This window comes from Symsagittifera roscoffensis, chromosome 4 (genome assembly GCF_963678635.1).
Source record: "Symsagittifera roscoffensis chromosome 4, txSymRosc1.1, whole genome shotgun sequence".
NCBI lineage: Eukaryota > Metazoa > Xenacoelomorpha > Acoela > Convolutidae > Symsagittifera > Symsagittifera roscoffensis.
The window spans coordinates 32,380,502-32,396,191 of NC_087065.1; the positions used below are offsets into that span (position 1 = coordinate 32,380,502).

General features: G+C 34.1%; 1 protein-coding gene across 1 annotated transcript in view; it reads right to left on the reverse strand.

Moving 5' to 3' along the window:
* The window catches only part of LOC134844184 (dynein beta chain, ciliary-like), a gene marked incomplete in the record, with an annotated part of 486,199 nt that overhangs the window by 338,778 nt on the left and 131,731 nt on the right, over nucleotides 1–15,690 (reverse strand). The window contains 3 exon segments of the mRNA XM_063860749.1: nucleotides 234–422; nucleotides 3,431–3,759; nucleotides 3,922–4,156. Coding sequence (XP_063716819.1) covers nucleotides 234–422; nucleotides 3,431–3,759; nucleotides 3,922–4,156 — 753 coding nt within the window.

Here is a 15,690-nt window from a genome sequence, read left to right on the forward strand (position 1 = left end):
TAAATTGTTTATAAAGCAAAAAACATCAAACGAGCAAATTATGTTAGCAAAAGTTATTTAGGGGAAAAGTCTAATGCCCGATTACGATACGGTTACGCATCAATTATTTAGTGGGTTTCCGAATTACTGAAAACAGGGTTTCCAGATAAACAAACTTAATTTCTCGAAGACAATTTTGTCAAGCATCTGTGGAAGGAGGGACAGGTGGTGCATTAATTTGAGTTGTGCCCTACCTCTGTGACCTTGGCCTCTGCCACTTTTTCCTCTATCTCTGCCGCTGTCTTCTTGGTGTGTTCCAGGTTCTCCACCAGAGCAGTATCTCCCAAAAAGTTACCTCCCGCGGCAGACAGTCGTGCTAATAAATTGTCTTCCAGCTGCTTCAGAGTGATCGTGTATTCGTTGTTCTGTTTTGTCAGATCGGACTGAAAACCGACAGAACATAAGCAGATTAAATCAAACCACTTCTACTCATACTCACTATGTTCCCACTCTGCAAATCTGAAGGCTCCGACAATCCTTCATTTATGGTTGATGTAGGTGTTGTAGTAATTTTCAGTAGTTTGATGAGAAAGTTGATGTAAAAATTGTTTAAAACGAATATCTTCTTACATACGTTTTATGCAGTACAAATGATAATATTTCCGTCTGTTAAAGTATTAAAAAGACCAAACCGCTTGCCTAATTTCAATTTCGAAATATTTCTTTCGCTGTTAACGCTCTAATGGGACGAAATATACCGCGCGTTAATTATCCGAAATGGGCCTATTTGTTAGGTTTCAAACTCCAGTAACTTCCACAAAAGAAGAACACAGAGATGATATATGTTCTTTTTTGTTTTGAGCTCAGGTCATCACTAGTTTTCATGTGACAACACTTTTGAAACACACAGTAAAAATGGACAGTTCAGAAGTCGAATTTTTTTCAGATGAAAAAACCGCACTGAGAACAAATTCTTCGAAATCGGAGTCAAAGACTGTTTGTACCAAAGCAAAGCCCTGATTTTGTTGGTATATTTTTCTCCTCACGACATTACAGAGAACTGCTCCGCATTTAGCTACAAATAATTTGGATCAATTGCCTTCCCTCCTCATATCACCGCGTTTGAATTTTAAAAAATGGCAAATAGCGCGCATAAATGACTCCAACTGGGCAATTTCCAAACACTTATAAACTTGCAGAAAACAGCCGAGGTAAAGTGTCACAGAAAGGCAAAATTCAGCCTAAAATAAATGATTGCAAAACCTTAAGTTGCCAAAAAAAAACAATATGTATTCCGTCATTGTCTTCGATAGCCAGAGGAAAAGACTGTTCGAATCAGACAGAACGATGTCTTGAACATTCTTAACGTTGAAAGTTCCGCCATATCTGCCCCAAATTTATGTCATTTGCAACAAAGTGATTTGTTTCTCGTTTATTAAAGCGTTACTTTGGACCAGTTTGCTTGCCTCCAGCACCGAAGTTTGAAACACAAAATTCGATTATAATGGACTCTTGTTGACTAAAATGTTGTATTATTAATCGATTATCATAGCAAATTTAGACAACATAATTGTTTTTAATTCATTTTAATCAACTATTTTCATTTACTATAATCCATTTTTGTTTATAAGACAATGTATTATTTTTTGTACATAAAATCCATGAAAAGTGATTAAGTTTTGTAAAAAATGACTACTTTTTGTGACTTTCTGCAAATTCGAACAAACACGTTCATCTAGGAACGGTCAAAATGTAGTAACCTTGAAGAGACCAATATGTAGTAATTTTCAAAAAAGCTCGAAAGCGGCACTTTTGAACAGTTTTTTTTTCTTTTTTTTTGCCTGCCGCGCTGAAAAAAATTGGTCAAAATACGTAATTTTTAGTGTTCTGAGAGCGCTCGGTCGGAAAACCAACTTGGACGACCTGAAAAAAAAATCAACTTAACTTTCGAATTTATAGAAAACCCTCCCCCACTCGTACGCCCCGCGATTGCTTTAAAAATAGAATCATTACAATCCATTTGTAATGGATTCTAATTAATTAATTTTGTTATTTTATAAGGATTGACAATGAAAATCCAATATAATCTATTAAAATCCATAAAACTTCAGTGACGGCTCTGTTTGCTCGCCCGATATCTAGTTCGATTGATTTTACTGCAAACGCTGCTTGAAAACAGAAAACTGGGTAAAAGCGCAATTCATTGTCATTTTAAACACCCACAAAAATTGGTGTTAAGGCATCAATATTTTTCGGGCTTTCAAAAATAAAAAGTAGTTGTTAATTTGTCTGGAGAAATAAAAACCACCCAAGCACAAAAGCTCCAACACTTTTTTTCGAAAATCAGAGCGAAAGATATGGCTTCAATCCTCTTTGAAGTTGACAAATTTGGTATCAATGAAAAGTTGTTGATAAATTCAAACCAATTTGAGGAAACTTGATCAATATATAATTGTTTCATTCCGCAAAAAAAAAAAATCAAAAAATTACAATGCCTGAACAACCCGGGTTGGACTCCGTACGCGAAAAGTGTTTATCAAATGAATTCAAAAAATCCAACGCCGGGTATCTGTGAGATTTCTTCCTTTCAACTTCCTCTGGGTTTCATTATGTGAGAAAAAAAACTCGAATATTGTGTTTTCGGAGAAAAATAAAAACATTAACCGAAATTTTTATCCAAATGAAAAAATTATTAGCTTACAGTTTTATAACAATTTCGTGCAGGGGCGGATTTAGGGAGGTGGATGGGGGGGCGGACGCTTTCCCTCAGGGATTCGAACCCCTGCCGACCCAGAGGGTCCCCCCTTTGATACTTTTTCAGAAATCAATTTTTGGCCGACCGACCCTAAAGTTTTTCTAAAGGCGCCTTTGGCGCCAATATATACTAACTTTGATGGGGAGCGCGCGCCAAAAAAAACGCGATTTTTTTGTCTACATTTTTCAAAAAGTGCCCAAAAACGGCTTTTTGAATGTTTTTTTTTAAATTTGCCTGCGGCGCAGAAAATTTTGCCAAAATAGGGGCAAAACAGTGCTTTGGGAGAGCTCGCAAAATCAATTTGGTCGACCTAAAAAAAAGGTCGTCAAAATTTTGGAAAATTTTTTGAAAATCCGCCCCCCCCCCTCGAGAAAATCCTAGATCCGCCCCTGATTTCGTGTTTATATAGAGTTGTAAAAATTTTCATGAAAAGCATGAAAAACTTCCATATATGAAAAAAATGGAAAAACGGGAAGCTACAAAGTCATGTTGCTGACGACTGTAAAAGATCATGCGTGAATTTACACGGCCCGGTTGAGTATAGGCATCAATTTTGATCATTATGAGCTATTTGTATTACACTTTTTGTTGATTTTCCGAGATTGCATTCATGAAAATCTTGAGCTGTTACAAAACAAAAGAGTGATAGCCGCCGGGCCTCCTGTTGATGTTAGTTCAATTGAACCAGCAACGAACCCTAGTCTGCTCGAGGTCTGGACGCTCTTTGCTGACCACGGCTGCTAACAGCTGGTCCTCAAGTCCGGCCTTGGTGACAGTGAAGTTGATAAGGGTGGTCTGGGCCTGCATCTCTGGCTTATAGTGTGGATTTGCCAGTTTGGTGTGGAGAATGAGTTTGAAGTTGGAGTCGTAGTCGATCTCCTTGTCGCCGAGTTTGATCGCCTTGCCCTTCTTGATCGTGTTCCTGCCCAGAACGGGTTCAAGCACTGGATCTATGTCCTCCTCAAGGTTCTCAATCAGCACGGTCTCCCCCAGGCCCAGACTCTGCTCTAGTCTATCCATGTAACCTAACAACATAAACAGGCGAGATGCATTGATTAAATATGGATTGATTCCTTCAAACCAAGACAAAATACCTGTTCTTCTGCTTTGCTCTGTCTGCCGGCGACATCAAATGAAACTTTAGCCAAGTTTGTTTACAAACTGACATGAGCTCGTACTTCACTGACCTTTTTGATCCAGTCTAATAATCTGGATGTTGTCTCCGTATCTTCGCTTGATCCACTTGATTCCTTGCAACTGAGGGTCGATCATGAGGGGCCACCTCTCGCAGTTCGTCAGAATAGTCGCATTCTCCGTAGACATCCGGTCACTCGGCAGACCCTCGTTCTGCCATTCAGCTATCTGCGCATTGTCTGTCAGCATCGACAGGGGATCCACGCCCTCCGTGATAGGAATGGCAACCTCAAAGTTCATCACATCTTTCACAATTTGTAAAAACTCAAACTACCACTCATTCATTTTTGAATCAACTGCCCGGGTTGACAAAAAATGCTTATCATACAACTTTCATATATGAAAAAAGGCTTGTCATACTCTTTCATACAATTTCATAGAGAAAAAGTATATGGATGAAAATAGCAAAATAAGCATTTTTCCATATATGAAATTGTATGATAAGCAATTTTTCCATACTATGAAATTGTATGATAATCATTTTTTCCATGAATGAAAATACAAAAAACTTTTGTTTCGAAATTTCGTGTTTCAACCGAAACACTAACCAAGGATTTTTTGTCATGAGAAAACCCAGAATGTAACTGGCAGTTACCACGAAGATAAACTGCATGAAAATATATACCAAAAAAGTAACTTTTTGAACATTTCTAGATAATTTTTAGTTTGAAAATTATGATGGTTGAGAAAAAGGCCTGTTTTTTTTACAAACTTATTTTTATTTTAACAAATGAAACAAAAGATAAAAATCGTGTTTACAAAAAAAACACTTTCTTGTGATTTTTGGATTTTTTGGGTGAGAAACTCATCCTGGACTATGTTGGACTATGTTATAAACACAAAAGTATCAAATTTTGCATGCAAAATTTTTTTTGTAAAATTATTTTTTATCAGAAAAGCAAGTTTGCAGCCAAAAAAGGATTAAATGTTTTTTACATCAAATTTTTTATTTTTGTGAAAAAAATGCATATCTTACAATTTTCATATATGAAAATTGTATGATAAGCATTTTTTATAAAAAAATTACAAATCATTTTTTTCTTGACCAGAAAGCTTCAAAAGAGGCAAGTAGACCAAAAATTTTCATTAAAAATTTTTAAAACACTTTCTAAATTTTGTATTAATTTTCTATGATAAGCAGTTTTTCCATAGACTCCATATAAGAAAATGTATGATAGGCATTTTTCTTCTATGGACGTCAACCCGGGTGAGCCCAAAAAGTGATGACTAGCCGATTTTGCTCAACGTGTTACATCTTTGAAGATTTTTATGGTTTCTTTTCACTAAGAAAGGTTATCTTCATCTGGTGTACGATTGTCTGAAAAAGAATCGTATGCGGCGAATTTATTGTGTGAAAAAAGAGCATTTAAAAAAAATTAATTTAATTCAATTTCTGGTAGCAAAACAAGTCAGAGCCGAAAATGATTATGTACGAATAAGGTAATTTTGATCAATTTTGAGAGTGAATGAAAAAAAAGCAGAGAAACAGTTGATTTTTATCTTGATCTTCAAAAGCTAATTTTCGTTCTAAAAATTTTAAACGGCTAAAATTCTAAACTTGAGTTACGTTGTTTGAGTTAACAAAATGACATTTTCATTAGATTCAATTATGATTACTTAATGAAATTTGCATTTAAAAGATTGTTTTTGCATCATGTATATTCTTTAGCAGGTGAAAGGTATCATCAATCAGGTTACGGATAAAAATGTGAGAGAGGCGTTGCTACTGATGGCAAACAACTTGGTAACTGGTGAGAGTGAACTTTCAGGTGAGCAACTTGCAAACTATTTGTTATAATTTGAGCGAGCTGTTGAGGGTACAGGAAGATACCAATAAGGATTCCATCCTAATCAAAAGCCCTCCATTCAATCGGATTAACAATTCAGGTGATTTTTGCGAAGAAAATTTTTTTTGGTGATTTGCTACTCGTTATCCGAGAGTTGGGATATACTTAAGTTACCAACAGCTCATTGAGGGCGTACCACATTATGCCGGTTACTGCAAATCTACCATATGGATTGACCCCTACGGTTATTGTGACATTTGTCAAGTTGCTGAACAAATTAGCAATTTACAAGTTGAATGCAAAGAAGAATGCAAAGAACATATTGAATGCAAAGAAAACGAATATAAACGAGTGTCTCTATTTTATTGAATCAAACATAAACCAAGAGGCAATCAAAAACAACCCATTGCTAAAAGGGGACAAGTTCTTAGCGCACACGCAGAAATGAAGCATTTGAACTCTAATGAACACAGTTTGTGGATATGGGAGCCCTCCCTCAAAACTGAATTTATGGGTTAATAACCTTGATGTATCTAGTAACTTTTACATCGGTTGAATAAACAAAAGCCTTGGCTTTGCAGAATAAACTATTTGTCCTCAGAGACTTGTCGTTTTCGTTTTCTCCAAGTTTTCTCATCCGTAGACAAATTTAACTTCTACAATTCGCTTAGAAGCGAAAGAGTTCTTTTTTTGTTGTTGTATCTTACGCTGTTTTTTGCTCTAAGTGATTCAAAAGAAGGAACCTAATAAAAACACGGTACTTAATTTTAAAATTCTTATTATTTCAATGGTCTTCAAAACGGGTCACAAATAGTCTTTAATAGGACTTCAATAGTCACAAAAAAGGTGAAAAGGCTTGGATTTGAGACTTGTTGCGAATCTCAGCAGTTTCTAATTTCAATGTCTTTTTACTTCTATTTGGTTTTTTTTCAAAAAAACCTGCAGCTGAAGCCTAGATCTTAGAGGAGGTTTACCCATTTCTTAGTTCTCTTTTTTTTTCGGTTGACTTTTCCAACTAACGTTTTTGAGTCTAGTTGCGTTTTTCGGCTAATAAGCTTGCCCTAAACGGAAAATTTTATTCTTGCTATGATTTTCGGCAGCCAGAATGGAAAATGTCTAAACAAGGTTAAAACCCATAATTGCAATCGCCAGTGGTAGATGTTGGAGCTAAAGTGGGGGGGGGGGGGGAGGAGGGTGATTCGCATGCTTTAAGATAGGGAATAGATCATCCGGTCACCCAGCTATGTACTAACTTTGGGTATAGAGACAAACGTATTAGGATAGGAAATACCAATGATAAAGTTTCATGGTTTGTGTCAAGGTAAGATAATGGTAAGAAAAATGAATTTTTTTGAAGTTTGTGTGGATATGTCTAATTTTTTTGCAAATATTTTGCCACGTGTTACCTAATTTGTAAATATTAAAGGTTAATTACGTGTAGGTTGTGTAATGAAGGTCATGCACATAATTTTTAGTTCATGGTAAGTTAGTGGTAAGAGTTTTTGCGCGAAAACTTCGAGGTTTTGTCAGAAAAAATGAAAAAAATTTTTAAAAAATTGAAACACGATAAGATTTGTCATAATTCGACCTACTAACGATTTATAAAATAATCTTAATTTTCGGAACATCTTAAAATTCGAAAAAAGTTATATTTTAAAAACAAATTAAAATACAAAAAAAGTATTTAATCACTGCACCGTAAAGTAATTTTAATGCCAAAACTTACATTTACAAAAAAAAACTACACGTTTACATAAAAATTCATATAAATTTCAAAAAATGCACATCATGAATAATATTCGATTGTCTCTGGTAGAAATTAAAAGAAGTGATGGATAAATTGCGTAAAATCCACGCAAACTGTCATTTTTTTGTAGTTTTCTGGAACTCTTCGCCAAAACGTTTTGTTAGAAAGGAAAAAACTGTTCTTTTTCGGTCCAAAGAATCAGCAAAGTTTTAAAGTTTATCCAATCGAGCTATCATGATTCAGTGTTCCCCTCTATCATTGCTTGGAGCTGAGTTGATGATTGCAAAAGAGTATTTTGTTAGTTGAGGTGTTTTATCAGAGGGGTATGAAACCATGTACTTGAAGCTGAGTTCATTATTTTTTTTCAATGTTTTGCAGAATCGAAAAATTATTTTGCAGAAGTGAGGGCAACAACTTGGAAGTTTTGTCACAAAAACTGAAAATTTCTCAAAAAAAATTCGAAACACTATAAGATTTGTTATAAGTCGACCCATTAACAATTTATGAGATAATCTGATATTTCGGAACATCTACCTAAAACTATGTTGAAACCTACTAAAAATTCAAAAAAAGTCACATTCTAAAGAATAATTAACATACAATGAAAGTATATAATTCACTACATCGTATAGTAAATTTACTGCCAAAATTTACACTTACAAAAAAACTAAACATTTACATCAAAATACATGTTAATTCAAAAAATGCACGTCATGAGTTTTATTCAATTTTCTCTGGTAGAAATTAAAAAGAAGAAACGCTGAATAAATTGCGTAAAATCCACACAAATTATCAATTCTTTGTAGTTTTCTGGGAAACATTCGCCCATACTTTTTGTGAGAAAGGACAATGACGCAAAGAATCAGCAAAGTAGTAAGTTTTCCCCAATCGAGCTATCATGATCCAGTGTTCTCCTCTGCCATTGTTTGGAGCTGAGTTATTAATTGCAAAAGCTTTTTTTGTTAGTCGAGATACTTTATCAGAGGGATATGAAACCAAGTACTTGAAGCTGAGTTCATGAATTTTTTCAATAATTTCCACAAGTGAAAAAAAATCCATCTTTGCAATTGTTAGCTGATTTACATCTAGAAACAAATAAATAGATAGTTTGATAGTGTAATTTGGGATAAAAAAGTAAGATTAAGGACTTACACGCAATTAGGTTATTGAACCCTGTTTTACGAGCTAGGTTGAAGAAATTTCTTGGGTTAAATATAAACAGCATTCCTTATCTGGAGATTTAGGTCTGAAGAAAAACAAAATAGAAAGTAAAGAGACAATAACAAGGAGAGTCCTAGAAAAAGTTACAATATTTTTACATTTTTAGTAAAATATTTTCAGCAACTTTTCCGAATTTAACAATTTGAACATTTGATAGTCTTTCTCCCAAAATTATCATTTCCGTTACTTGCACCAAGAGAAATTGGAAAATCATTTCTAATCTCAGGCTTTCTCCACTAATTTCTGGACAATGCAACTGTTCAGCTGCATCTTGAAGTGAAGTCAAGTAAAAGAAAACGAAAATAGTAATTTTTTAAAATCTTCCAGAGGAAGAGCTGGAAATCCTCGTTGAGCCGCTTCGCTTTCGTTGTTGTAACATAAGGATGACGAGGAGAAGTTGTATCTAATAAAACAGTTGCTCTTCCACCCCGAATAGTTCTAAGCTCTCTCAAAAAGAATTGTTGATAGCTCAAAGGGTTTTCATAAAAAGATCCTGCAACAGCTGAGTTTGTTTTCATTGCAACAGCTATTCATCTTATTGGAGCGTTATTGAATATATTTTATTGTATGATTTGGTTTTGACGCGATGGAATGATAAGGTTCTTGCTATAATTTCCAAGTAAGTGTATTGAGTATCTTCTCTTTCCAGATTCCATTGCAAGTATTGATGATTAGCTTCAGCAACTATAATTTATCTCGTAGACAGCAAACAATCAACAATTTTCAGACAGACATTTGGATTACCAGACAACATGTAAAATTCGCTCTGGCTCAAATTTTTTTAATTCAATTTTGGTATTTGTTACCAACAATTTTTGCTAGTAAACAAATCAATGGCAAGCCTCCCATAGAATGAAAAAGTAATCCCTGTTTCTAAGGAATTTGCTCTGTCAGTGAACAGATGCATATCAATTGTATGAGGAATTTCTTCAAAACTGTATCAATGACAAGCAAGTATTGCTTTACTACTCACTACTGACGAGTTGAATTCGTTCGATATTTGTGCCGTATGAGAATATATTCCAATGACGTTGTAAACCATTGTATTGTTAAAATAAACTTCACAATTGTAAAATAGTGAATGTAGTAGGTTGCTTACATCAATTAGATGAAGTTCTGGTTCCTCATCAGAATCATCCTGGATTTTGCTTTATGTTCTGCCTTTTCTCTCTTGAAAGCATCAAACAACCGTCCCTTGGTTAATTGAAGCTTCGAACTAAGATCTATCACTTGGTATCACGCATATCCAAGTAGATATTACGATCGGTTTCAAACTCAAACTCAATACTGCTTTCATCCAGAGAAGTGCTGGGGAAAACTTTTTGTGTGTAGGATTACATAAAACTATCAAAAATTTCCAAGGAAGAAAATTTAGAAGCCCCGTACCGATAAGACATTCATTTTAGTTTGTTAAAAATAGGAATTTTTTGCCTGTACTATCCCTTAGTTCTATCATCTATCTTGATACTATCGAAATAATTTTTCAACTGTTTTTTAAACTGTAAACTATAACTGACTGATAATTCATGTACATTATTCGCTTTTATCAATAGTCTTAAAACTTTTACAAAGTTTCTACCTGAGCAAAAACACATGAACAGAGAATGGGAGGTTGCCATTTCAGAAATATCATATCCGTCTTTGTACCAAAATTTTACTGAGGGAAAAATTACACACTATGTCAATTGTTGTTAGAGGTTTATCGTACAGAATTGAGACTCTAAGTGATTTCCCAATATATCTAATGACGCAAAAATTCTTTGTAGACACAAATTTAGGTAAGTTGTGGATAAATTTTTCAACATGATCTTCTATGTAACGGTAAATTATGTGTTTTAATGATTGAATAGTTCTCTCTGCAAAAGCAGCTTTTGTTTCACTTTTTGTCGAGTAAACTTCAATTTCTTTCTCCTTGCAATATTTTTTGAAAGTTTCTCCATCTTCTGTTTTATTTTCAACCCAAGCTTTTTCAGGAGAGTTTATTCAAGAAATCATTTTTTTGAAAGCTTGCAAAGTGTCCTTGGTATATTTATTTTCATTGTTTGAACTCTGAAAAATCGCGAAAAAACATCAGCAGCAACCAATAAATATTTGACTCCATTGTTTTGACTCGCTTGTTTGTCCACAAGAGCCAAGTATATACACCAAATTTCATTGATTAATTTTGAAAAATATTGAAGCCTCCGGGAAAATCTGCTTGGAGGACCAAATTATGTATACGATGTCTTGGTTTGTAAAAATTTTTCTACTTTCTGTTTTGACAAACCGCTTGCTTTTATCAAGTTTTACACAGAATCGTACGCAGCTCTACCCCTAGAATCTAATCTTTTCAAACGTACCTTTTCAGATTTTGAAAAGGATACAAGTTCCTCTGTCTTTCGCTTTGGCATTCTTGTTGGCAACAAGTTTAGGTGGAATTTGAGTTGCTTCCAAAATGATAAAGTAAATATCGGGAAAGTCGGTATTTTTCGCTTCAGTGCAGATACAAATCTGCAAAAGATTCTTTTGTGTCTCGATTATCCAATAAAATATTTTTTGACTGACTTAGTCTGCTTTTTGTTACTCGTTTTCAACCTCGCATTTACAACATTGTAAACATAATCAAAATTTTTTGGTACAATCTCCTTTTTTTTCCTTTCAATTTTGTTTTGTTTTGGAATCGTACTTTTTTTTGATAAAATGAGTAAGGAATAAGATCAAACTGATCCACACTATGTCAATTAATTAATGACAAAAGAAGTGATAAGAGATATTATTTCAAAGCCTTTAGGTGAGCTTAAAATAGTTCTCTTTTTATGCATGGAAAATCGTCTTCGTGTGAGTTCTGATTTTTCGCTGCAATATTTTAGTATACCAAGTCTATTTTTCGCAGATTATTTAGACTATTATTACTTGCCGCATAGTAGGTTTACAAAACATTCGCTGAGGAGCTGATTGAAACTTTTTGGACAATGGAGGATAAATTGTTTTTGAAGTTTTTGGGAAGTTGTTTGAAATATTGGGAGTACAGAGACGTATTGTATGCTCATTGTCCAAAAACTTTGTTTCTGTTCCTACTGGTAAGTAAAATTTTGTTGGAACTGAACCGCTGTTTGTGCAATATCTTAGCGAACCAACTGTTTTTGGAGTAAAGTCAATGAGTAAATGATCATAAGGAGTAGTTGTTGCATCTTGATGCCACTCTTTCAATTGTGATACTAGACCTAGTTGTTGACTTAATGTATTGATCTGTAAACCATCTCTCAGTGACTTGAAGAAGACCATATGTGTATTTTATAACTCAACATCTCTTCCTAATTTGCTTTGATGAAACAAGTTATGCTGCTTAATTTATATTGTATTCAGTCCCCTGTGTCTTCCAGCAGTAACAAATTTTACAAACTGCTTAGAATTTCAAGTATCTTCACAAAAATCATCAATTATTAACCAGTATTTTGTTTCATTATTGGGAATGTTTTCAATCATTTCAAAGTCAATTTCTTGGATAAATTGAAGAATGTTTCTTTGCATTTGTCCATACAGAGGTTGATAATCTTGATCAAAATATAAACTTTTGTCAAATTTGGTTTGAAATGTGTATATTTTTAACCAATCAAAAACAGGATGCAATTTTTCAGATCCACTCGGTCCAACTAGCGAAAAAAAATCATTCTTCCGAAGAAATTCGCATTGGAGAAGGTAAAATATAACCGACTGTACTTGATTAATGTGCTACCCAAACTGTTGTTTCTTCACATGTAGTGGAAATATTTCTCAAACGTTTGCACGTGCTATTATTAAAACAACTATGACAAAAAATTAGCACATGAAAAAAAAAGAGATCTCTTACACGAACGTCCAAAAAACTTCCATGATTTTCGTCCATGATTCTCCGCATCAAAAACAAAACTTCCTAAATTAAATTGCCTGTCACATTCATCACCGATCTCAATTTTGAAATGAAAAAATTATTAAAAATTGTTCTGTCAATTTCATAAACCTAAGATAACACAAAATGATTTATAAAATTTACAATTTGATAAAAATTGTCGAGTCAATATACTGTATGCAAAGGCTTTGCTTTTCGCACGGTGAAGAGTTTTTGAGAAGAAATGGGTAGTTGCTGCACCTCCAATCAGATTTTTCATCTTTGAAAATCAAATTCTGAACTTTTTTGGGCACGGGTAGTCATCCAAGTTTGTAACTTTTAAATACAAAATTTTTGACACAATTTTTGCATTTTTCATAAGCATCTGCAAAAAACTCCGTTTTGAAAGTTTAGTTTTTTCAATGTTTTTCAAGCTCAAAATATTTTAAATAACCACAACTTCAATTGGTTCCATGAAGATGCATCGTACACCAAGCAGACTGAGATGTTGCTTTGAACTTTTTGAGAGGAGGAAAGGAAATTCCCCTAGTTTGTCCATTTTTACAAATTCCTAAGTTTTTCACTGTTTTGTTTTCATAACACTCAAAAACATAAAACAATTAGACTCATGATGTTAACTGTTCTCACTGAAATTTTAGCCTAAAATGACTAACAATCGAACCATACCTATAATTTTCCAGCTAAATTTTAAATATACAAACAAGAGCAACCCAGTCAAGATAAGAATTAGGAAACCTAGGCAAAACTTAACAAAAACGAAGTCCCTTAGGCGTAGTGGCCTTCACAGATCCAGCTGCATCATGTAAAATTACATGAAGTCTGAAGATTTAAAATATATAGGAATTTCCATATCCAATGAGACCTCCAAAAGGGAGTTTTTGGTCCTTTCCTTTCAAATTTATGTTTAGGTCCAAAGTAATACAAGTGCAATGAAAGTGTTCAATACTTTTTGCATTTGATGAAAAGTCATGCTTTATCAAATCAAAGTTTCTGAGAATTTCATCCAAATTCTGAACGTTCATTTTCTACAGTGCATTCGTCAATAATGATACTAGTTTTTTTGAATGCTTCTACATAAGACAGAACTGAGGGGATATAGTCAACCAGTTTATCAATTCCTCTTTTTCCATCTAAAATTTCGGATTGTTTTTCCAGGTGTTTCATTTTCTACGATATTCTATAAGATCTTTTTTTCTACTATCCGACCGGCAACTTGCTTCAAGATTTTGTTCTCCTTTGCATTGAAGAGTCGAATCTGAATGTAGGGTGGCTTGTTCACACTGTACTTCTTAATTGTGACACAAACCCTTCTCTTCTTGTATGTTGCCATGTCATACATCGTATGACAGTTGGCAAGTTCCTGCTCCATGGTTGAGTTTTTGTCAGTATAGAGTTCCAAAAGAGGAATGAGTCCAAGGTTTTCAGCATTGTGAAAAGCGCAGTATTCCGTTTTGCTGAAATCCTTTCTCCTTCTTTTTCACCAAGACAAACTCGCTGGGATTTTTCGATTTTGTTCCCATTCTTTTTCTTTAGCAAATAAAAACAAGGTTCAAACTAAAATATTCCGTTGTAGGGTTTTTGGGACCAAGCAAATCTCCGATTTCTTTTTTGATTTTTATCAAATTCAATATAATTGGGAGGAATTCGTTTTGACTTGAGACTCAGAACTAACTGATCAGTAGTAGATATTTCAAAATATTTATTTTTGTAAATATGTAAAATTTAGGAAAAGTAAATGAATCACTGTAAATTCCAAAAAAGATATTATTTTCATAAATGGAATAGTGAGTAGATGATGTAGATGGTGATTCAACTTTGGACATTTCGTGGGTGCTGGAACTACTATATAAGCAATTCAATGTAAACGAAAGTTTGAATATCCCACTTTTGCAAGTTCTCAATGGATCGCAAAGCTGGTCTTGCCTCCATCGCCGGTGGTTGTCTTGGTGGTTCGCTGACTGGATTTCTTGGCTCAGAGAACCCCTCAGCCTCTTCGATGGTAATTGGGTTCTCAACAGATCCCTCTTCTCATGGAAAGAGGAAATCATCAACTGGTTAAGTCACATGTATAGAGTCAGGAGTTTCTGGGTAGTTCATTCCCACATGCTCAGATTTTTCCACCATCATATCAATTGTTCGAAGTTGTTTCTCTTTGATGGGTACTTGAGTCATAGAAAGTTCGTCGAAATCATTTCGCATCACCTCCACTATATGACAGACTTGGATTGGGATGTCCATTCGGGCCAAAAACACTCCAGATACAGTTTCTCGCACTTGAATTTGTACTAGATCAGCCAAAAATTGTACATATTTTGCAGAGAGTACATAAGGTTGCTGTTTTGCACTGAGAAGATTATTTTGGGCAATAAGTTGAGTAAAAAATTCATACTAAGAGGAACGATTGATTAAAGGTGAGAGGGAGGTAGTTGACGGAAGTTAATTTGAAATTAAATTATTAAGATCTGAGGTAGGAGGTCTTTGACGGTAGTTAAGTTGATAATGAAACAATTTTTAGGAGTTAGGGGTACAACCAATGTGTGGGCTAAACCAATCAGAAATGATTTTCTTTATTTGGATGGTAGTCGTGTCCAATCAGATGTCAGTTTCCTTTTATGGAGTTCCAATATAAAAGTCGTGTCCAATCGGAAACAAAGTTCCAATTTAGGTACTTTTTACACATTGTCGTTTCCCGACAAAATTAATTAATTAACTTAGGTTGTTGTATTCAATCAAAAGACCCTTTTATGACCTAAATCTTCCAAATAATTAAAAATATACACAGAAGCAATCGCAAAAATGAATGACCAAAAGTTTTTTGCTGTAAAAATCAGAAATAATGCCGATATAAGTAACACAAGAAAAAAAACAGAACAAGTAAATTTCTAAAATTCTTTGATCAAGTTAATTGTATTTTTGTATGCAATCAAAAAAAAAAAGCTGCTGATTTTTGAGTAGATAGTCATGTTTTTTGATTTTGATGTAGATTTGAGAAGATAGCTTGAAATTGATGAATTTTTTGGAGCAAATCTCTGGAAATTTTACTCCAAACCTGATCAAGCAGGATTTTGAACGTTGGAAATCGTTAAAGAAATGAAGAAAAAAAGAGTTCTTACAAATTTGGGAACCGTTTAAGGAAAAA